At 35.6% G+C, this 24,931-nt stretch overlaps 2 protein-coding genes and 2 long non-coding RNA genes across 5 annotated transcripts; 2 read left to right on the top strand and 2 right to left on the bottom strand.

Annotated features, from left to right (window-relative positions):
* Positions 1-2,880: 2,880 nt before the first annotated feature.
* On the top strand, positions 2,881-4,150 carry LOC115955116 (probable calcium-binding protein CML25). Its single transcript, XM_031073170.1, has one exon. The coding sequence runs from the start codon at positions 3,258-3,260 to the stop codon at positions 3,747-3,749; it is 492 nt and encodes a 163-aa protein (XP_030929030.1). The 5' UTR covers positions 2,881-3,257; the 3' UTR covers positions 3,750-4,150.
* A 336-nt stretch (positions 4,151-4,486) lies between these two features.
* LOC115955113 (glucan endo-1,3-beta-glucosidase 11-like) lies at positions 4,487-5,894 on the bottom strand. Its single transcript, XM_031073162.1, has one exon. It carries the CDS (start codon positions 5,748-5,750, stop codon positions 4,620-4,622), a length of 1,131 nt encoding a protein of 376 aa, XP_030929022.1. The 5' UTR covers positions 5,751-5,894; the 3' UTR covers positions 4,487-4,619.
* A 3,364-nt stretch (positions 5,895-9,258) lies between these two features.
* Positions 9,259-15,642, bottom strand: LOC115955118. Of its 2 annotated transcripts, XR_004084032.1 has the most exons (5): positions 15,553-15,642; positions 14,444-14,503; positions 11,450-11,530; positions 10,880-10,946; positions 9,259-9,581 (listed from the first exon to the last, which is right to left on the bottom strand). It is a non-coding gene; the product is annotated as an uncharacterized LOC115955118 (long non-coding RNA). The 2 variants fall into 2 exon arrangements; XR_004084031.1 differs by lacking the exon at positions 11,450-11,530.
* Positions 15,643-15,833: 191 nt separating this feature from the next.
* Positions 15,834-16,057, top strand: LOC115955119. The gene is made up of 2 exons (XR_004084033.1): positions 15,834-15,914; positions 15,948-16,057. It is a non-coding gene; the product is annotated as an uncharacterized LOC115955119 (long non-coding RNA).
* Positions 16,058-24,931: the final 8,874 nt, after the last annotated feature.

Consider the following 24,931-nt stretch of genomic DNA (forward strand, 5'->3'; position numbering starts at 1 on the left):
GACCTGTTTTCCCACAATTCCAGCATTGTACTTGTTGGCCTGATCTAGATTTACTTCTGTTCCGATTAGAATTTCTGGATTTTGATCTGCCCCGATTTGAATTTCTGTTATTACCTCTGCCTCTTGTCTCAAGGTTTAGGGCAGAACCAGATCCTGAGGATTCACCTGCATCTCTTCTGCGAATTTCCTCAGCCAGAATTAAATCTCGTATATCGTTGTACTTGAGTTTTTCCTTTCCTGTAGAATTGCTTACTGCCATCCTCATTGCCTCCCAACTGTTTGGCAAAGAAGCCAAGACGATCAGAGCACGAATCTCATAATCAAAATCAATTTCTACATATGACAATTGATTTGTGATAGTATTAAATTCATTCAGATGTTGTGCTACTGATGCATTCTCTGCCATCTTCAGATTGAACAGTTTCTTCATCAAGTGCACCTTATTGTTTGCTGACGGCTTTTCATACATACCAGACAAAGTCTTCATCAGATTTGCTGTGGTCTTCTCCTTTACAACATTGTGTGCAACAGACCTAGACAGAGTTAACCTGATAACTCCTAGTACCTGTCTGTCAAGAAGAGCCCATTCCTCAGCCTTCATCGCCTCAGGTTTTGTCCCCAAAAGAGGCAGATGCAATTTCCTCCCATAGAGATAATCTTCAATCTACATCTTCCAATATGTGAAGTCTGTGCCATCAAACTTTTCTATTCCAGACGCCTTTCCTGCTTCCTCTGCCATTGCTCCCACTCAAACCTAACCCTAGGCTCTGATACCAGTTGTAGGGAATTTAATCAAAAAATTCCTAACCTGTGAGAAACAAAACAAATAGAGAAAACACACGTCAAAGAAAATAATCACACACACAAGACAATATTTACGTGGTTCGACAATTTGCCTACGTCCACGGAGTTGCAGGGATTTTACTATTATCAGGGAAAATACAATAGTGCACAAGAACACTCTCAATAAACCCAAATCCCAATTACACCCTAGCACTCTCTCACAGAAAAATTAAGAATAGAAGCTGACTGCCTCTCTTTTCTCTATTTTCTCTCATGCGGCTTGCTCACTAGGTTAATTGGAAATCTCTCTATTCTTTTTAATCTCACGGCTACGCATGCTTGTCAAAACCTAATATATATATATATTAAAGTCGGCTACACTAGGAATTAAATTCCTAGTTGAATTCGGTCAACTTGGGCTTGTAGCAATTCAAGCCACATGAGCCCACTTCAACATATTCCCAGTCACGATGGCAATGTAGAGTACTAGTTGATGTACAGGAAAGAAACAGAAATATATAAATAACGTAGAAACTGTCGAGCATAGGCAATATATTCTGCTGTTTGTTTTTCTTTCTTCCAACCTCTTAATTGTCATAAAATCATGTTTAAAAATGAGGAAAAGAATCGCTCCCCCATTCTAGTGCTTTGATAACACGAATAGCATGAAAATGAGTAACTACGATGGTAAAATCAGTGCTCTTTTCAAATTATTTAGTAAACACTCCTTTTGTAAAATCATCTTTTGAAGTGATGATTTCTCATTTTGTGGTGTCTGACTTGACAATGCTAAGTTAGCAAATAGTTCACGTTGAATCTGTGTTTGGTTCGACGGAAAATCACGAAAAATATTTTCCACATTTATAGGTGTTTGAGGAGACGTAAAATGTTAGTGTTTCGATTGACCGTAAAATAAAAGCACTTATGACAAAAATTGATTTACGATTTCATTTTCCGTAAACAATTTTCCACCTCACCCAAAACTTATCAATTGAACTGCCATCACCAACCACCCCCCCCCCCCCCCCCCACTAACATCTTCGGCATCTGATGGCCAACCACCACCATCGGTGGCCAGTGGTCACTGGTGCTTGGCACTGCAGGTCTCTAATTAAGAATATATATATATATATATATATATATTTTAAAATTTAAAATTCTCCCCTTTTTATTATATTTGTGCTTGGGACTTAGGAGATGAGAAAATATGTTTTCCATAGCATTTTCAAGAACACAACCAAACACTTAAAAATATATTCTAAAGTATTTTCAAGAACATTACCATATACTTGAAAATAATTTCTTTTCTAAAAATTATTCTCCTAAAAATATTTTACGGCCATCAAACCAAAGACTGCCAAAGTGTTTTTTGAACTGATGATTCTTCTTTAATAAATAAAATTGTTTCTGAACTCCTACTGCGTATGTCACCCTACTTAAGCCAAAAACCTACTAAAATTGACTCTTAAAAAGATGATTTCATGAAACCATCTTGAATCCAAGGACAAATTTAGTGTTAAACAATACAATCATCCTTTCAAGAGAATAATAACAACAACAATATTTTCAAAAAAAAAAAAAAAAATTGTCGTTAAACTTCTCTTCAATAGATAATTAAGAGGATAATATAAGATGTTAGATGTACTCATATAGTGACACTTAATCCAAAATTTTAACCAATAATTCTTCTCATTAGTATCTGATGAGAAACTTTATAATTATCACACTATTCACTTGTATATATTATAGGCGAAAAGCACATTTTAATTCTTACATTTTTAGGCTATTTTCATTTTAGTTTTTACATTTTATTTTTATCGCTTTTAGTCCCTATCTTGAAAAATGCTTTCTATTTTGGTTCATACCGTTACATCAGAAACAGAAAAAACTAATATGACAAACGGTAAGAATAAATAATACTAAATTAATGTCCACATGACCTAAATTAATAATAAAAAATATTTTTTGACATTAAAAAATATTGCGTCAACATCTAAATTAAAAAAATTAATTTATTAATTTTAACTAAATAAAAAAAATTAAAAACAGAATTAAAAACTAAAAATCATATGAATTAAGATCTAAGTGTGTCTTGAACAAAATCAACAAAAATACAAACTCAGATCCAAGAACACAAATCCAGAAATTAAAAAAAAAAAAAAGAGATAGAACGAACTACACATCAAGAGATTGAACTAACAAGATGAAAGATCTGGGTTTTAATTAGAGCGAGATCTTGGTGCAAAGCTCATCGGAGCTGAGAAATTGAGTTTGTTACAAAAAACTTTTAGAAATCTCCCTCATTCACTCTCTTTCCTTTTAGTTTTTCTTTTTTTTTCAATTTTCCCCAAATCTCTGTCTCCGATCATCCTCTCCAATTTTAACCAAAACACCCTATATTTCTCATTCTTAAATAGTTAAATATATTTCTCTCTCACTCTGAACAAGAACAGCAAAAACAAGAAAAAGAAATCATGGATTTCAAATCCCTTTTCCACCGGAAAAAGAAAACCGATTCCTCCAACAGTCTTTCTCTCAATTCATCGACGACAACAACCACAACTACAAATTCAAACACGAACTCAGGATCGCTAGACACACCAACCCAGATGGCGGAATTCGAACAAGTCTTCAAGAAATTTGATGTCAATGGAGACGGCAAGATCTCGGCCTCTGAATTAGGATCCATCATGGGAAGCTTAGGCCACCCAGCCACAGAGGAAGAGCTCGAAAAGATGATTGTCGAGGTGGACGCTGACGGGGATGGGTTTATTGACCTAAACGAGTTCGTGGAACTGAACACAAAGGGTGTGGATTCCGACGAGGCCATCGACAATCTGAAAGACGCGTTTTCGGTTTACGACATGGATGGAAATGGAGTTATTTCGGCGGACGAATTGCAGAAAGTGATGAGGAGTCTGGGGGATGGGTTTTTTTATTTTTTATTTTTTATTTTTTATTTCTGAGTTTGTGTTGTTAATCTGGATTTGTGTTCTTGTTCATTGCATGTTGATTTTGTTTTAAAGGATATATATTTTTTTTTTTAAAAAATTTTATATAGAGTAGGATAGTCAATAATAGCAAATTGAATTGTTAATCACGGGTGAGCGCAGTGAGCCCAAGTCTAAACATAATTAAAAAGGGTTCAAACTAGCCTAAAAAGGACAAAGCCTTTTGGATGAGTGGAATGAGATTTATTTTTATTCTTATGTTAGTCACGGTTGAACCCAAGTCTTAACATAATGGAAAAGGGTTCAAACTAGTCTATAATGGACAATTTCTTTTGGACGAGTGGAATGAGATTTATTTTTATACTTATTTAATTTTTTTAATTTTTTATTATTATTTTTTTTTTTAAAACGCAGTTGAGAGCCAATAACATGAGGATTAACACCCCATCCGTATGATATATAAAGATATCATTTGATCAAAAAGCTTAAACCAATGAACTTGAACCAAATTTTATTATATATAACTAGTAATTCTTCTCATTAGTATCCAATGTGAGATTTTATAATGCTACAAATCTCCTAATCACACTATTCACACGTGTATATTCCAACACTTCCGAAGTTTATATTCATTGGCTGATTTTGTTTTAAAAGACTTGAATTAGTCTTTTTCGCTTGTGTTTATTTTTTTTAAAGTAGGATTAGTCAATAATATCAATTTGAATGTTAGTAACGGGTGAGCTCAAGTCACATAATGGAAAAGGGTTCAAGCTAGTATAGAAAGGACAAAGACTTTCGGATTAGTGGAATGAATTAGGCAAATTACATTCTTAGTTTGTATACATATACTTTGACCTTCTACGTTCTTTATCAATCCAATTGCCTCTAGAGAATTGCAATTGATGCTATGCAGAAGAATAACACTATAAGACTATTATATCTTTTAACAGCAGAAGAACTAACAGAAACTCCATCAGTGAGTCGAACGGAATACACTGGAATTTTATCGGGTTGGAACAATCCAAAATTCCTCTCAGATGTTGGTCCGGGCTTCATGTTTTCGTTAAACAATGCAAAAATATATATGTCTAAATTCGACCCCAATGGTGTCACTTTGTTTTCAGCAACCATCTTTATCAAATTGCTATTGTACTTGGCTGCATTATCAAGTGTAGCACCAACTTCATCAGCATCTCCCTTCGATGGCCAACCAGTCTCTGACTCACAAATTGAGACCCCCTTATACCCCAACAAAGTTATTGCAGAATAAACCGCATCAATTTGTGCAAATAACATGTTGTCATATGAGAGCTTGGTAGTTGGATCCACAAACCCATTATTTGGCTCAAAAAGAACATAATTAAGATCAATTTCACTTGGGCTACTCGTGTATGCAAAAAAGGGGTACATATTGATATAGAAAGGTGAGCCTGTCTGCACGTGAAAGCTCAAGATTGCTTGCATATATACCTTATAGTCTTGTTCAAAGGCTCCAGCAGATGGAGGATAAGTAGATCCCATGATGTTGAGAGAGTGTGCGGTAGTTACGTTGATACTCTTGTCTAATCCTAAAGAAACCAGTGCAGCATACACGCTTTTCATGGCTGGAACCAGATTGTTGCTCAACTCAGTATTGTTCAAAGTTAACACTTCGTTACCTACCATGATGCCTGTAATCTTCGTAGCCGGCAAGTATGTTTGGACATTCGATTTCACCCAAGTCAAGGCTTGCTGTGGATCACCCATCGATGATAATAAATTGTTGCCAATTGCGACCATGAATTCGATGCTGGTGTTGGCGAATGCACTAAGAATTTGAGGATTTGCATCGTAAAGCTTCGCCTTTGTTGCACCAATGGAGTTGATGAGAGGAATAACATCTGTGGGCTGAGGAAGATTGTTTCCAAGTTGACCATAGTTGATTCCGAGGGAAGCTGCAGAACTCAAAGTAGGACTAGAAACAAGAACAAAAAGAACCAAAGAAGAAAAGAGGGATTTAATTCTAAGGGACTCCATAGCCGCTTTTAGAAAAATACCTAGCTAAGAGAGACAACTTTGTGTTGACTGGCAGGGAACTTTTATTTATAAAGATTCGAGAACCGCCCACCCGTGCCGCCTTTTAACTTCTTTCGTTTCTCTGTTTTCAATTCCCATTTGGAAACGGGGATAGATATTTGAATACGCGTTAATTTGTTGAATATTCAAATTCGAATATATATATTTATTGCATTTAATAAGGAAATCTTTTCAAGTAGGAAATACGTATCTCTCTCTCTCTCTTTCTATTTGTTGGAGAAATTATCCTCATACACGTTTTGCTTACCTCAGGTGTCCACTGGCCAAAAAAATTTACTTTTGTTTGTTATTGCGTGCGGTGCGGCTTTGTTTCCACATCAAAGTCATGCCCTGGCGGCGAATTTATGAGGCGAAACGAAAAATAAAAATAAACTTTCGGCCACGCTGAGGATAATGTAATTAATGTCCAATTCTAAAAGCATGCCGTATTGATATTGCCATGCCTTTGGTCTCAACATCAACCCGTACCGCTTTTTTTTTTTTTTTTTTCAATGAGGTTGTTTAATAAGGTACGCATGCATGTTTGGATTCTAGATAGCACGTCACAGTTTTGGATGTGTTAGGAACTTACGCGTTTGAATTCACGCGTTTGAATTCACTTAGTGAATATCATGAAAGACTAACATACATTAGAAGAGTATAGAAAGACTAACATACATTAGAAGAGTATAGAAAGTCTATAGACAGCAACGCAGCCAGATATTTTTTTTCAAGGGCCAAGCTAAATGTATAATAAGAATGAAATCCAAATAATCACAGACACATATACATATATATGTTACCTATTTATTTATTGTTTATACATAAAGAATGTTTGTAATTTTGATTTAACATATGATATTTTATTATATAAACAAAATTTTCACATCAATTAAGTCTTAAATTTTTCTCTAAAAAAAAAATGTAAGTCTTAATGTACATCTTTAGGGAAAAAAAGAAGAAGTAAGACTTGATATGTCTAAAAATATACAAGTTAATTTAATAAAAATAAAATATAGGGTAAATTATATGTTTGGAGACCTTTATGTTATCAAGGGCAGAGGCAAGGGGGGGGGGGGGGGGGGGGGGGGGGGGGGGGGGGCGAGAGGGGGCAAGTGCCCCCCTTGACCTCCTAAAAAAAAATCTAGAGTAACAACCTAAATATTAGGTTATCAAGTATTTTGACCTTGACACAAATGTTCCACACCTAGAGATTAGAAAAGAAAGCAATATTAGGTGCAACTCTTCCTAATATTATTTTGTCTTTTTCCAAACAAAACAAAGTTTTGTGGGTCCTACTTAACACCCATACTATTTTTCCTTGCCACATGTTCTTAAGCACTGGAAATTTTTTTTCCTGGGGTGCTTTTCTTAGGGCAATTTGTTCCTCAAATAAGGTATTCCCACATAATCATAATAAAAAAAATATATTTAGGTCCTTGTATATCAAACTAAAACCTTAGCGTTCCCTAACCTTTTTCTCTTCTACTTTAACTTTTTCATAATTTCAATTTTGAAACACTTTATTTTTACTATAGAACCAATTTTAACTACTTACTACTTAAAGAATAGAGTAAAAAATACTGAATTTTGCATAAACGAAAATGCAACTTTATAATTCTTTTATATTGATTTATTTTCTCAATTTATTTTAAGGAATAAAATTACATGTTTAAATTCTATATATTTAGAATAATCTCTTAATTTGATTGTTATTAACTATGATTTTTATTTATTTATTTATTTTAATAATATGAAATATATACTTATAATCAATTGAGATTATGGAGAAGCCAAATTATAATAATGATTTAGATTCAAATTCTAAACAAACTCATATCGAGGTGTATTTTACTAATCTTCCAATTGAACAAATTAAATTATGTATGAAAAAATAAATTAGAGTTTATATTATATTAGATTTTGTATGACAATTGCATTAATAGTATATAATTCTATATCTATTTTTTTTTTTATTAACATCGATTAATAATATTTAGATTAATTTTACTTTCAATCTTGTCATTTAATTTTGCCCCCCCTAAACTGAAATCCTGGCTTCGCCACTGTATGTTATATTTCAATTTGGTCTCTAATATTTTAAATTTGTCAATTTGGTCCCTAATTTTTTAGTAGTGTGTCAAAATGGTCTCTATCGTTAAGTGATAGATGGAAAATACTGAAGTGATTAACTTCTAAAATTAAAAAATAATTTTTATACAACTATCATGCCACCTTGACTAAATTAAACTAAATAAAAAACGAATCTCATGTGGCATGAATCTGGAATTTGGCACCCAAATTTAGACTCTCTCTTGTTGTGTGTGTGAAAGCTACACACTTTGGCCTATCGTGTTAGAATTAATTTAGAAATATTATCTCAGAGCTCACCAATCAGGTTTAGATTTTGACAATGCAGTCATTCACTTTTTGTTATTTTCTCTTTTTCTCTTTGTCCTCATCAATTTGATTAATTACAAGAAAAATGTTGGAAATTTTCTGCAAATGCAAACCAATGAACCATACCCTATCGAGATGGATCTCAAGAGAGGAGTCCTCTATTTTTTCCATTGGATCCCATCTGTGTTCTCAGCTACAAAAAGTCGTTCATATGCACAATCATTTTTGAAAAGTTGTTTGCGCCACCAGTAGATCAGCGTCAAGTTGGGTTTTGCCACTAGTCTTCACCATCGGGTATTGCTGCGGTGAGAGCTAAATCACCAATCTCTTCTATTATATTAGGGATTTTGATATTGAAGTTGCTGCTTCCTAGTGATTCATGCTACTATGTTAGGGATTTTGATCCTAATTTCACTACAAGAAAAAGGGCTATTGCGGCGGTCTAGAACCGCCGCTAAAGCCCCAAAAACCGCCGCTAAAGGTACATTCGACCTATAGCGGCGGGTGCTATTGCGGCGGGCCGTCCCGTTGGTGCTGCAGTGCCGCTATAGGTATATTGCGGCGGTCATTAGAAGCGCCGCTATAGATGCACCTTTTAGCGGCGGGTGAAGGTTTATTGCGGCGGGCATAAAACCACCGCAATATGTCTTCAGAATTCATGAGATGGACTTTTAGCGGCGGGATAATGCCCGCCGCTATTGGTGAACCTTTAGCGGCGGGCAGATACCACCGCTATAGAGAATTGATGAGAAGAGCTGAATGTACTTTTAGCGGCGGGTGCATGCCCGCCGCTATATGTTTAAACCTTTAGCGGCAAGCCCGCCGCTATATGTTTAAACCTTTAGCGGCAGGCTATAAGCGCCGCTATAGGTATTTATTTAGAACGTAAAATGTGAACCTTTAGCGGCGCTTTTTGACCGCCGCTATAGGTATTTTTTTTTTTTCCCAGTGGGTTTTAAAACTGCTGTTTGCTTGTATATAAATTCACAAACCTGTTATAAAAGACCTGTAATAGTTTTAGCTCTAATAACACAATATCACGAATGTAATTAATTAACAACACCATAAATGTCTTGAAACTAACATAATATTGACATAGAAATATATTATCAAATACATAACATTGTCTATAACCACCATCTTTAAATTAACAAAAAAAAGATGTGGTCATTTGAATAAAACAACCGCTGAAATTAATCTAATACTATAATCAAAATTCTAAAGTGTTTAAAAATGTCTTTCAACACTTGCAAGAAATGCGGTTGTTCTTCCATAGTTCTCTGTACACAAAAAAGCCCAAGAACTCCAAGATAAAACTTATAAGTTTCTTGGTTGATAAGATGCGGCTGATGATTTGGGGAGAGCTGGAGATTGTTCGATCAGAGGAGTATCCTACATACAAAGTATGATTACTTAATAAGTGCATATAAATGAAATAGAATGACAAGAAAATATTATGAAGGTAAAAAATGAGAAGAAGTTAAATGAAGACATGTTTCTTGATCTGGGGTAAAAAAAAAAAAAAAAAAAGCTATTTAAGTTGGCAGTGTTTAAGATGATAGAGGAGATAAGGTTGCTGATGGTCTCAATGACAACAAGCAGTAATAGTGATAACCATGTAAAGAATAACACACTCACACTTAATAGTGATTGTTAAAGGTGGCCAAACCATGCTCATGTTGGTAGTAAGGACAACAAAAAGAGGACAACCATGATTGTGACAATGTTAGTGGGAGAGGCAATTGCCAATGGCATTAGGCTTGCAATTGAAGCACCAATACTTTTAATTGGGATTGCATTTTCATGACGAAAGATTAATGAAATTTACTAATAAGCAGTTAATTGTGGGGGGGAAACAGTATATTTCAGATTCAAATTTTAGGGACGATGGATCCCATTTGGTCACCATGGTTGCCTTGCGCATGTTCCCAATTAAGTAGTGTAAAATTGTTCTATAATTGTAATATATATCTATATCATACTTTACAGGCAGCAACTATACTTTAACCTAATCAACTATAATGTGATTTCATGAAAACACAAATCAAGAGTTAACATACATTTTATTTACATAATTTCACATCAATTTAAGAAATAAATCATCTTTAACCATTCACTTTTAACTATGTTCCAAATCAAACAATGAATTTAAATGCATAGAGAAGTTATCAATACATTTGGTAACTATAACATCATTACTAGCAATATTCTTTAGGAATGAACATCTCTTTAAATATGCAATTCCATTTTAGCATTCCATATGTGTGAAAAAGATAGAGAGAAGCCCCTAAAATGAATTAATCAAATAAAACAACTCAACAACAATCATCTTTACTCATTCACTTTTAGCTATGTCCCTAATCAAACAATGAATTTAAATGCATAGAGAAGTTATCAATACATTTGGTAACTATAACATCATTACTAGTAATATTCTTTAGGAATGGACATCTCTTTAAATATGCAATTCCATTTTAGCGTTCCATATGTGTGAAAAAGATATAGAGAGGCCTTTAAAATGAATTAATCAAATAAAAACAACTCAATAACAATCATCCAACATTACACAAAATAGTCAACACTCCCAATATCAGCTAAAACTACCTTATTACTCCATGCAAGCCACCTGCTTGCCCCAATTCAACAACCCACCACAAACACACACACACACACACACAGAGAAAGAGAACCTTAAGTTTTTCACCAACTTCACTTGTTTTGATCACACAAACTTATAGTGCCTCTTCTTTTTGCAATCTGCCAATAAGAAAAGAATATATATATATATATATATATATCTAAGTTAATTTTCAAACAAGACTCATTTCAAAGCAATTTAACTGAGAGTGAGTCACAAAGGAAGCTTATCTAGATACAACACACAAGTTTATGCTAGTATATTTGCACCAAAATGATAAATAAATAAATAAAAGAATTTGGTATGAAATTACAGCATAATCTCATTAAATGAAATTACTAATTATCTCATTAATAGCATCCAAAATAAAATTACAACATAAGTGCTTATGTGTTGATTCTTTTTGTAAGTGTGTATATCCATGATGATTGTAGAATAGTATTGTGAGGGATTTTCCATAGTGAATGTCCCTTTTGCCCCATCACCCTATGGATCAAACAAACAAAGTGAAGCTTCTTTCTTTAGATCCTTTGAGTTTTGACAATCTTATGACAAAAATCGAACTCATTATATGCCACACTAGTATTTTGAGCATTCAAATGCAATGGACAACCCCACATACTTGTACCAAGTAATGCTACCATTGAAGCCATGAGTCTCACAGTAATAGCCATTGTCCCCAACAGAAAATTTTACTGACTCCCTGAAAACCAAAGATTTAATCTTCAGCCCCGCTAAAAAGAATTGTGAAAACATAATTGTGAAAACCAAAGATAGCATATTTCAAAAAAATGTTAATTAAGTTTGTTAAGAAATATTTTGCTTCATGTGAAGAATAATAGTACTTAAAAAAAGATAAAAGTTTAAAAATTAGTTCTCAAGGGTCCAATAACCTTTTCCCTTTTTTTTTTGGAAAAATGCTTGTTTATTATTATTTTTCCCACAAATCAGTGAAATAATTTTAAAATCTTGGTTTTATTTTAGTATCTTGAGAACCATGTATAATATTTTAAATCTAATAGAGTTTACTCAACTTAATTGGTAGACCGAAATTATTAGTAGTTTTTTAGAAGGTTTGTGGCCTGTGTTTTGACAAAAGTTGTCTTAACTTGTGAAATTTACAAAGCAAATAACTTGTAACTAGAGGAAAATGGGGATTATAAAAAATTATATATTAGCTGAAAGATGATAAATTTTGAATGCAAGAGGATTTTGCCATTTTAGGTGTATGTGTGACAGACAGTGTGAGGAAATTGATTGCAAACTCAAAAAAAAAAAGCGATGATAATCCAATCAGACTATTTTACTGCAATAATATTTTACATACATACATACATTATATTCATAGATGGCGTTGGGTACTTCCAACCATGCGTAAATAAGCTAAATTCTATTCTCGAAATTTATTAGTAAACAAAAAAACAAACTGACACACATTCTTCTTTTTTTTTTTTTTTTTTTTCCTAAACTTCAATATCATCCCTAAAATTTAACAGAGATTTATTAGAGCACTTTATTAGAGCACTTGGTATGACGGAAAATGCAAGTTAACAGAAATGTTTTTTCAACTGACAAAATTCCCAATAGAGTGAAAAAGTTAAGCAAAATCACCAAATAAAAATTAACAAAGCATTATAACTACTGAGACAGATTTAACCAAATCACAAATTTTTCCAAATTAACATTTAACAACCATTTAACTTGGATTAAACCCAATTACAAGAGTGTCCAATTTTTTCAACGTGCCCATGATTCTTAGCTTATATAACACTAATAAATAAATAAATAAATCAAAACTAAAAAAAATAAAAATAAAAAATAAAAATAAACATGCTGAAGATGGTAGTACATTAGGGTACAATGAGCGAGAATACATACGAATTTGGAGAGGGACCCTAAAAAGCGAGGATTTGAAAACCCAATTGAGCTGCCATGAAATTTGGCAGTGGCAGTGGCAAAGTGAGAACCGTTTGATGGTAGAGCACTTGGTAATAACTCATTACCAGCCCTACCGTTTGATGGTAGGGATTGACCCTAAACATTTTCACTCTATTGCTAATAATACTTGCATTTATTGGAGCACTTTTTTTAAATAACTCATTCCCTAAAATTTTTTTAGTAGCATCCATGGCTTAATAAAGTATCTTAGTGTCTGTTTGTTACTTATTATTATTTTTTTGTAAGTGATAAAAATTTCACTATAGTACCAATGGAATTGACTTGCTAGCTCTAACAATAGTGTTCCATAGAAAAGACTCCAATCCCTCCACCCCCAAAGAAAAAAACATGATAATGAATAGCCATTGTTTTGACTTAATCATTATAGTTTAGCATAAATTCTCATAATGACAAGCTAGCAGAAATTAGTAAAAGGACGAACAAGAAATTCAACTGGTAGTGGAGGTTTGAGAGAATTTACTACGTTACATTAGTGGAGGATTAAATTTGAATAACAAAATTTTATTCAAAAGTTGAGCCATAAATCCAAAAAGGAAAAACCCAAGATTCAGTGAGAAGAGAATAAAGTTAATCTAATTCAAATTATTCACTGGAAAATTTAAACTAACACATAGAGGACAAACACAAAGATGTCAATAACAATGAACCAAGACAAAACCTTCAAAGCCACATACCTATACCAATCAAACTCATTACAAACTAATTGTATTTTATACAATGAATTCACTTCAATTGGAATTCCTAGAACACCAGGTTGAACCATAGAGACATAGAACCTAGTCCCTAAATTCGTATGGCTTAATTAGGGGAAAAGTAACCCCAGTTCAATCTTAATAGATTCTTTGTTAGAAACAATACAATATTTAAGTTCACTATTGAAATGAACAAAAACTCCACTTTATAGAATTTCCATGCTTAGCCCATTGTACATCACTTTCCTCTAAAATAAAATCAGGTAAATACATAGTTATAGTGGGGGTAACAAAACATAGGTAATAATACTATGTTGACTACTTTGCAAAAACTTGTAGGTTGAAGTGAAGGTACCAATGTCAGAGGCTGAATTCATTCAACTACATGAGACAGCCCAAATAGTAACTTCATGAATATTGCACAAAGAACATATCAGCTATTCGTAACTTGAAAAGAAGTAAGAGAAGCTACCAAATATATAATTTTAGTAATTTAAAAAGATACTTTACCTATTTTAATAATTTATTTTACAATACACTTTCAAAACAACTACATTTTATAAAATCCACGTTTTATATTATTGATCCTGCCAAAATAGGGCCCTGAGAGAGGTGACTTGGTGATATCTCCGTCCTCTCACCATTACAATGGTCACTATTTTTTTTGGTGTAAAAGCACCAATAATCATCAATAAAGCATACAAACATGAGAAATTTGATCAGTTCATCAGTCACTATTCACTGCAGAAGCAAGTATTGCAACAGAAGTGAATTAACATCTGAATAGCTATAATACCAAACACAGCAATGTTGAAAATTAAAAATAAATAAACAAAGAAAAAGCTAAGTTCAATATCTATACTGTAGCCCCATAGGAAACTGCACAAACATCAACTTGGAGTAAAAGTTTTAGTAATCATGCATGATTGTGACAATGCACCAAAAGAATTTTGAACTTATCATACTTTATTTAAAGAGCCAAGCTGTACAACTCCATGCGGGGCAACAGAAACAACAACGATAGTCTACAGGACAAAACAAGAACAATATTGTTAAAAGGATATGAAAGTGGATTAGTGAAAACCAGAAACCATAGAAACAGAGAAAAACAAGATACATCAATGGAAATGTTGGACCACCTAAAACCATATCTCCTACCATGCAGCCATCAACTTATCACAATACAACTATTAATAAGTCATCTGTTTATTCATCTTTGTTGTCCAAATGTTAATAAATTGCACCTCAGGTTATGATAAGTCAGTAACATACGTAGCAAATTAGGAGTTGAATGAATACCTTATTCTAATTGATATTCTACAAGGTAAGGTTAGTTTAATCTGAGTAGCCTATCAGAGTGGCATGCACCACTACTGTTAGTCCAAGCAGAATAAAAGCATGCATCGATCCAATGGTTGGAACACATTCAGACACTTAGGTGTGGCACATGGACAAACAAATAGTATCTTGTGATTCACAGTAATATATATATATCAACATGCTTTAAGTAAACAAACTTCAGTAAATTAACTGGTTGTTCCATTATCAATCTCACAAGCCAATTAAATACTAACGCAACAAATGAACATCAGGTCCATTGTATTTCTCATAGATAATGCCACCGTCACCACCACCACCACCCACAACCGCAACCCCAACCACCAAACCCACAACTGCATCACCACTACCAGTCGGGAAAATAAAAACAAAAACACCACCCCCCGTTGAAATCAAAAAGCCATTAAAATGCACACAACCATGCTTAGCCCATTGTATACACTGTTTGACTCAAAATTGAAACAAAGCTGATATAAGATCAGTCATTATCATCAACATAAGAATTTCCAAAGAAACCCAACTAAGTTCAAAATTGTAAACAAAAACAAAAACATCTAAAAAACAAAACACCTAAAAAAATAAAAACAAAAACACTACCCCCCGTTGAAATCAGTCTATAACTTTGAAGAAATGGTAAAATGCATATACCCAGAAACCAAAACATCTAAAAAAAGCAATCTTTAACACAAATTGAAGCGATAAATGTACAAACAAAAACAAAAACAAAAAGCCATACCTGGAACTTTGCGAACCAAGTTGGACAAAACTGAGTGGTCGAATTCAAAGCTCAAAGGAATGTTGATCGGAAAGGCAGATCAAGGTCTAGAGGGAGAGAGAGAGATCGAACCTAGATTAGAGAGAGATCGAACCTAGATTAGAGAGATCTCGGTAAGGGTTTTTGATGAGGAGCAACCTGCCTCTACTGATGGCGGTGCTGGTTTGAGGCGATGAGATCAAGTTGCTCAAGCCATGGGTTTCTGTCAAGAGGGAAGGTTCTAGATTAGGGGCATGAACCGTTAGGGTTAGAAAGGATAAGAGAAATGGGTCGGGCTAGACCTAACCCATTTCTTTTTGGACCTAACTAGGCTCGATTTTTGGGTGGTGGTGGTGGTTGTGGTTGGGGGTTGGGAGGTGGTGGTGGTGGTGGCTGTGGCGGCTGTGGCTATGGGTTTGTGGGCAGTGGTAGAGATGAGACAGTGAGGAGATTTTCGGTGTCTGAGAGAAAGAGAGAGAGTGTGGGAGATAGAGGGAAAACGAAGAGGCGCTAAAATGAATAGGGAAAAAAAAAAACAGAGGGAAAATTTAGGATCGGGTGTGGGAAATGTAAGGGCCTATTGCGGCGGGTCAATGACCCGCCTCTATAGCTAACCTTTGGGCCGCTGAAACACGTTTATTACGGCGGGATATTGGCCCGCCGCTGTAGCGCGCCGCAATAGCTGTAACTATTGCGGCGGGCTATTGGCCCGCCGCAATAGATCTCCTGTACAGCGGCTGACCCAATTCGCGCGGCAATAGGGCGACCTATAGCGGCTGTTTTGGCACCCGCCGCAATAGGTCCGCCGCAACTGCTTGATTTTCTTGTAGTGTTTGAGCTTCAGGTGTTTGGACGTGAGCTACTCACTAAGCTGGCTGGTTCTTTTCTTTTTCTTTTTTTCAAGAAAAGGTTTAGGTAACGTTGACATGGCAGTTCAAGTGGCAATCTTACGTGGCATTAAACAAATATTTTATTTTGACCATTAGTCAAGTCATCATTTTTCCATCCATCACTTAATAGTAGGGACCATTTTGATACAATACCAAAATATTATGGACTAAATTGATACATGTGAAAGATTGGTGACCAAATTGAAAAATAGTGTAAAGGTTAGGGACCAAATACTTAGTTTACCCTAAAATATAATTAAATTAGTATAGTATACATTAAATATAATTTGATTTAATAAGTTATGTATGATATAAGAGTAATTAGAGAGAAACTGGGTTCCATCACTGCACTCCCTTGGTGTGATGGTCACTCCACAAGTATAAGTGTTTGTGGAGTGTGGGGGGTAAGGGCCAGGGTTCAAGTCTCCAGGAGGAAGCTTCACACACATATACACTTAAATTAGGCTAGAGTAGAATTCTATCTTGTATAAAAAAAAATAAATAAATAAAAAGAGAGAAACTAGGTTCCCGTTAACTCAACTAGTGAAGTCTCTGATGGTTATATAAGAGATCTGGGGTTCAATCCCTGTCTACACCAAAAACTAATTGGTGTCTTAGTTTGATGATAAAGAGCTATCATCATGAGCGATGCCATAAGTTAAAACTTTCTCTCTCCAAAAAGAAAAAAAAAAGAACAAAAATGCATTAGTCAACTATATAAAATTGTAAATGCATTATGCTTTTCGTAAAAATCTAGAGGGGCTATTATTTAAATTTATGTCCAAAATTATATGTTTTTTACCAAAAATACAAGAGTGGGGGAGGATTTTTGAAAAGTCAAGGAGCCCATCTCCCCTTCACCCCTATTTACAAACATAAAAATTTTGACATATGCTAGTATGACAGATTGTTAAAGGTAAATAAAAAATTAATATCAATGATGAGTTTAGATGAAACCAATAAAAATTTGTCAACTCATATATTGTGTAATTTTTTGTGTATGTAACATTAATCATTAGAATGTCACAATTTTTACTTTTAACTCCCTTTATCATGTTTTTGTGAAGACTAATTTTCCATTTCTATCACTTTTGCGTGATAGGTCTCTCTATTCCCTTATGTAGAGAGAACTGTCCCAGCGCTTTTGAAAGCACTGTAATAGGGTCCATCTATTCCTTTGAAGCGTTAGGACAGGTCCCTCTACATAAGGGAATAGAGAGATCTATCCCAACGCTTTTTGAAGCACTAGAATAGGTGGACCCTATTCCAGCGCCTCGGGTCTTTCCATTCCCTAACATGCTTAGTTCTCTATTTACTAACGTGCTCAGCTTTTTTTTTTTTTTTCTTTGAATTTTTTCTTTCTCTGTTTACTATCGTGCTTGGCTTTTTTTATTTTTATTTTTTTCCTTAGATTTTTTTCTTTCCCTGTTTACTAACGTGCTTGGCTTCTTTTTTCTTTTTCTTTTCTTTTTTTTTTTAATTATTTCCTTTGATTTTTTTCTTTCTCTATTTACTAACGTGCTTGGCTTCCTTTTTTTTTTTTTTTTTTTTTTCCTTCTCTTGCTTTCTTCATCTTCTTCTTTTTTCTTTTCTTTTTTTTTGGTGCTCATATGTTTATTTTCTCATTAATTTTGGTTGGTTTTTGTTTTTATTCCTTAAAAAAAAAAAACAGTTTTGAATTTTTTATGCTATTTTTTTTTACTTTAATGAAATGTCCCTCTATACACAATTTTTTTTTAAGGTATAATGTGTTGCTTTTTTGTTTTTATTTAATAGGGACATAATGGTAAATTTATACAAACTTTATTTTCAACCAAACTAAAAAGTTTTCTATCCCTCCACTTTTCCACCCTCCCAACCAAACACAAATGAGAGAAACTAAAATCTTTTCTATCCTTCCACTTTTCCATCCTCTCATTTTTCCATCCTCTCAACTAAACAGACCCTAAAAGTAAAAAACATTTTACGTTTTAAAAAGTGCCTAAGGGCACATGATAAAAATTAATAAACACTCAATTATGAATTGTAATGCAAACTTTTTTCAAAAATAAAATATACACGTTAATGATTTATTGGTTTACACGCACAAAATCATTATAATTGTGTGTACTTTTTTAGATATATGTGTACAATTTGACTTTATTTTATTTTTTAAATGTACTACATGATTAAATAAATCATTAAGTGCATCTTAATCATTGTTCCTAAGGCATTCGTAAATAAAAATTTTAAAAAATTTGATCAAATTTTAAGTAAACATATATTTTGGCCTTATTTTAATACAGTATTATTTTATTGAAAAATATACTTAAAAATGTGTTATTACTTATTATCCACAAAAAAAAAAAAAAAAAAAAAAAAAAAAGCCTGGCATGTTAGGTTTATCCAAAATGTGTTATTGCAAAAGCCTTTTTATCCAAGTTTTGTCATTACCATCATTAATTTCAGTGGAGAAGGCGATGGAAGTTGGAACCGAACATGAACCAACTCCTCTAAATTTGGTTGGGCAGTGACTGCTTCAACCATTTATGGATAAATCCAGAGTTAATAGACACCATACAGAGAGATAGAGAGGTATGCGTTTGATTTTGTGAGGCTAACTGGCTAAGCCCACTATACTAGTCTTTGTGCAGCTTTTGTATTGGGCTCTAACTCTAAGAAACAGGCCTTGTAGTTAAACACTTTATCAAAGTAAAGTGCTGTCAGCCGAATCCAAGTGAAACAGATGGCAAATAAAAAGAAAGCAGACACAAAACACAACATTCAAGATCTTTTTATTGAGGTAGTATATCATGTTTTTAGTAATATCAACTTAGCATCTGTTTTAATATTTCTTATCCAATAAATGAGTGATACTTGTTTCAAAAAATCACATCAGACTACTCCAATAAATGATTAATTTATTTTCCCGATAGTATAGAAGATTGTGATTAATTTATTGGAGTAGTCTGATATAATTTTTTGAAACAGGTGTCACTCATTTATTAGGTAAAAAATACCCCAGTATGGTGTAAATTTAATCCGGTTAAGGGTAGCGGTCGATATCCATAAACCGTTATGCCGTGGACGTACCATTACTACGGTTAGAGGAAAGGAGGGTTGGGTAAACTTCCGGTATGAACGTCTGCCCAATATATGTTATTGGTGCGGAAAACTCATCCATGGAGATAGAGAATGCCCACTATGGATTAGAAGTAGAGGTACTCTTAAGGATGGTGATCAACAATATGGTGCATGGCTCCGTGCAACCATGCCAAATCCTTTTAAGAAAACAGTGATCCGTGTGCCGGGCTTGGACGAGGAAGAGGGTTGGAACGGGTTCGAGAGGCATGATGAGAACGTTACAGCAGGTGGCAGTTCAAAGGAAGTTGGCGGAGGTAGTTCGAAGGCTAGTCAAGCTGCAAAACAGAGTATGGAGGGGACCGGTGAGCAAGCGGATAGGGTGGCTAATCGAGAAGCAGAGTTGGGTAGCCCAGAATCACCGGAAACCATTTTGGAAAGTCCAATTATTGCAGAGCCGGTGCCGCTTCACAATAATGAGGTAACGGTGCAGAATAATTAATTCCAGGAGCAATTGGAGGAGATTGATTATGAACTTTCCAAGTTTGATGATGTAACAGTCAAAGAAGTCAATGGAGAGAATAATGAGGTCACGTTACACCAACAGGAGGTGGAGGAAAAATTAGGCAATGGGCTTGGTTCGTTGGGCCGTTCCTCTAGCCCGTGTGTAATGAAAGATAAGGGGAAAAATAAAGAAAAAGGTTGGGTCCGTAGAGAACGAAGCAATGTTCAGCCCACTGGACACTATTCTTCCATTTTAACAAAAAGAACCTCCAGAGATGAGAACGCAGAAACAGAGGAAACAGAGGGAAACAAGAAAGGCAAAGCCTGATATAACGTTATCGGCGGAGGCTGGTTCCCAACCCCGCCGGAACCAATGAATCTTTTAGTATGGAACTGTCGGGGGCTTGGGAACCGCCGTGCAGTTCAAGAGCTTGTAGACATTGTACAAGCGCAAGGTCCCGAGATCGTGTTTTTGTCGGAAACATGGTCGGATAAAGATTGGATGGAATGGGTTCGATGTCAGTTGAAGTTTGATGGATGTTTTACTGTCCCAAGTGAAGGGAGGGGCGGTGGGTTAGCACTCTTATGGAAAGAAGAAGATGTGGTTTGGGTTGATAGTTTCTCACAGTACCATATTGACGCGTTAGTGCATGGCGGTTCGGATAATAAATGGCGCTTGACTGGCTTCTATGGTGAACCGGAAACGAACAGAAGGTCTGAGGGATGGGACATGCTTCGTATGTTGAATTTTAAACCAAAGCTCCCATGGTGCTGTCTTGGAGACTTCAATGAGTTATTGGAGGCTAAGGAAAAAAGAGGTGGTGCACAACGGTCCCATAATCTCATGCAGTCCTTCAGAGATGTTCTTGATGATTGCGGGTTTGTCGACTTGGGGTATTCTGGACCTGAGTTCACTTGGCATGGTCGTCGTCATGGTGAATGGATTTGGGAGCGTCTAGACCGAGGGGTGGCAAACTATGATTGGTTAGCTCGTTTTCCGACGGGTAGAATCACTCATTTGAACTGCTACACATCGGATCATAGACCATTATTATTAGCTCTTCATCCAAACGGGGAAAAACAGAAGTGGAAGCGAAAGCCATTCCGGTTCGAAGCTATGTGGGTCACTAATCCGGAATGTGGGAATATGGTCTCTAGAGCTTGGTCTCATCAGTGTGCAAATGGTACTCCTATGTTCAACGTGGCTAGTAAGTTGAAAAGGTGCAAAAAACACTTAAGGAAGTGGAGCAAGACACATTTCGGCAATGTTAAACTACAAATCCAGCAGAAAAAGGAATTGTTATGGCAAGCAAAGGAAAGAATGGTCAGGGAGAATAATCATGAAGAGGTGCTGAGGTTGAAGTCAGAATTGAATGTCTTGCTTGATAGGGAAGAACAAATGTGGCATCAGAGATCTCGGGTTCAATGGATTAAAAGTGGTGACAAGAACACTAGATTCTTTCATGGGACAGCCACCAATAGGAAGCGAAGGAATTTTATTAAAGGGCTACGTGATGCTGAGGGTGTTTGGGTATCTGAGGAAGCTACCTTTACAAAAATTTTGGTTGATTTCTATGGTGAACTTTTCACAACATCTAACCCGCAAAATTTAGAGTTTGTTTTGGAGGGGATTCAAGAAGTTGTTTCCAGGGATATGAATTCAAAACTCACAGCTCCATACAAGGCTGAGGAGGTTGAATTAGCAATAAAAGAAATGGCTCCTTTGAAAGCTCCTGGCCCAGATGGCATGCCCCCTTTATTTTATCAAACTTACTGGACGGAAGTTGGTATGGATATTACTCAAGCTGTTTTATCATGTCTTAATTCTGGCTCTATTTTAAAATCCATAAATCATACGTTTATTACTTTAATTCCAAAAGTAAAAAATCCGGAGAGAGTCTCTGAATTTAGACCAATTAGCTTGTGTAATGTGATCTATAAAGTTGTCAGTAAAGTCATTGCAAATAGGCTTAAACCTCTCCTTAATAGTATCATATCTAAAACCCAGAGTGCTTTTATTGCTGACAGATTGATTACTGATAATGTGTTGATTGCCTTTGAATCTCTCCATCACATGAAAACTTGTTGCTCAGGGAAGACAGGTTTTATGGCTTTAAAATTAGATATAAGTAAAGCCTATGATCGGGTGGAGTGGGCTTTCCTGGAGAAAATTTTACTGAAGATGGGTTTTCAGAATTCCTGGGTATCTCTGATCATGGAATGCATTACTACGGTGTCATACTCTATTTTGATAAATGGTGAGCCACAAGGAATGATTGTCCCAACAAGAGGACTAAGACAAGGGGATCCTCTATCCCCTTATCTCTTCCTCTTTTGTGTTGAAGGTCTAAATGCGCTTCTTAGGAGAGCAGCTGATGATGGACAGATTCATGGTTTCTCTATTAGTAGGCGTGGCCTAAAGCTTACTCACCTCTTTTTTGCAGATGATTGCTTACTATTCTGCAGGTCTACACTAGCAGAGTGCGACAAAATAAAGGAGTTGTTGGCAGTGTATGAAGCAGCTTCAGGCCAGATGGTGAACCAGGATAAAACCACTCTCTTCTTCAGTAGCAACATAGATGAAGCAACTCAGGAAGCAATTAAGGGGTCACTTGGTCTTCCGGTTATTCAACATTATGAGAAATATCTAGGTCTACCTTCCTTTATAGGGAGGGGGAAGAAAGCAAGCTTTACCCAAATCAAAGAACGAGTGTGGGCAAAAATGCAAGGGTGGAAGGAAAAGTTACTCTCTCAAGCTGGGAAAGAGGTAATGATCAAGGCAGTAATTCAATCAATCCCGGCTTACTCTATGAGTGTATTCAAATTGCCGGTCAGTTTATGCAAAGATATTGAAATGATGATTCGTAAATTCTGGTGGGGGAATGGTGAGAGAAAAAAGTTACATTGGGTGAAGTGGAGTACGTTGTGTTCTTCCAAATCTATTGGGGGTATGGGTTTTAGGGATATCCAAAATTTTAACAAGGCAATGCTTGCTAAGCAGGTCTGGAGATTTTTGAATAATAGGGATTCATTACTATTTAAAGTATTTAGCTCTAAATATTTCCCAATTGGAAATATTTTGGAAGCCAAAATACCTTCGAAATGCTCCTATGCATGGAGAAGTATCTTACAATCCAGGGATATCATTCAAAAGGGGGCGGTGTGGAGAGTTGGTGATGGCCGGATGATAGATATTTGGAGTCATAATTGGTTGCCGGATGTGGGACAGAGCAGAGTGTTCTCACCTAGGAATGGCGCAAGGGTTGAGAAGGTGTGTGATTTGTTTTATCCCAATTCAAAAATATGGGATCCTAGGCTGATTCAACACACTTTCTACCCTTGGGAAGTAGAGAAGATCATAAGGATACATGTTAGTGCTGTGAATACAGAGGACACGCTGGTTTGGCCATTATCTCCGGATGGCGAATATTCGGTTAAGTCTGCATACAGAATGCTGGCGGCGGAAGTTACCAATGGACTTCCTTCTTCGTCGGGAGGGGTGTGTTCCTTACTGTGGAAGCGCATCTGGAAAATTCATGCGCCACAAAGGATCAAGCATTTCATATGGCGCGCGGCAAAGGACTCTCTTCCCACAAAACAAAATCTAGTCCGACGGCAGATTCCTGTGGTGACTTGCTCCTTGTGCAAGGATTATCAGGAAACACTCTTGCATGCATTATGGCTGTGTGACCAAGCCAAGGCAGTCTGGAAATCTGACTCTAGATTTTCAGAGTTGTATCGAAAAGCCCATAGGAGTTTTGTGGATCTTCTTGACTCTGTTTTTGAGCAAGGCTCTGTTTTCTTTGTTGCTCTCTTCTCAACAATTGCCTGGAGTCTTTGGCAACGTAGAAATAAGCTGCGTGAACGTCAACCCACATGGCCCATCCAGGAGATATATCGTCGAGCAAAAGAGCTGGTGGTGGAGTTTTTCGAGGTTCATCAGCGACCTATGAATCCAGTGCGCCATGCTCCCCGTGTCAAGTGGTTACCACCAGCAGAGGGTGGGTATAAAGCAAATTTTGATGCGGCTTTTTTTGAAAATAGTGAGCTAGCTGGTATTGGGGTGGTGGTTCGGGACACCTCTGGTAACATCATGGGGGCGCTGAGTTAGAAAATTCCCAAACCCCAGTCAGTGGAGCATGCTGAAGCTCTTGCGGCTTGTAGAGCTATGATCCTGGTGAAAGAACTTTTGCTCTCCCAAGCGTGTTTTGAAGGTGACTGCCAGCGGGTTATTCAAGCTATCAATGCATGTGGTCCCAGTCGTACTCTGTTTGGCCATATTATTGAAGAGATTCACTGTTTCAGCTCAGCTTTAGCATGTTGTTCTTTTGTCCACGTACGTAGAGAGGGTAATAAACTGGCACATGCCCTAGCTAGAAGAGCAGTTTTATCTGCAAATACTGATGTATGGGTAGAAGAGCTACCCAATGATTTGGATGATGTATTCCGATCTGATTTAGTTCAATAAACTTACTTACCTCTTTCTCAAAAAAAAAAAAAAAAAAAGTTGGTATTACCGAAACATGATATACTTTCTACTTTTTATCCCTAAAAATCCAAACATCTTTTTAAGAGCTTATCCAGAAATCCTCATTTCGAAGCTCTCTTGGCCACTTCTACAGTGCCAACCGCCCAATATTTAGGTCTTTCAGTCATTAAAATCATTCAAACAAGATGTACAGTCAGTAAAGAAATAGGATAGTTATCACAGATATTTTTTTGTTTTTGTTTTATTAACGTCAAAACAAGAGAGGTAATCGGACACCTTTCACGCAATCATTAAATCATATATTGAACAATAATGACATTTCATCAACAACAAATATATATATATATATATATATATATTTATATATATATATATATTAAACAATAATATAGTAGTTTTTACTCTATAGCAGCTTAAG

This window comes from Quercus lobata, chromosome 8, assembly GCF_001633185.2.
Source record: "Quercus lobata isolate SW786 chromosome 8, ValleyOak3.0 Primary Assembly, whole genome shotgun sequence".
In the NCBI taxonomy this organism is placed as follows: Eukaryota; Viridiplantae; Streptophyta; class Magnoliopsida; order Fagales; family Fagaceae; genus Quercus; species Quercus lobata.

Bases quoted from the DNA above. Each gene is read 5' to 3' on its own strand.
- LOC115955116 (XM_031073170.1), top strand. From the start codon at position 3,258: ATGGATTTCAAATCCCTTTTCCACCGGAAAAAGAAAACCGATTCCTCC.
- LOC115955113 (XM_031073162.1), bottom strand. From the start codon at position 5,750: ATGGAGTCCCTTAGAATTAAATCCCTCTTTTCTTCTTTGGTTCTTTTT.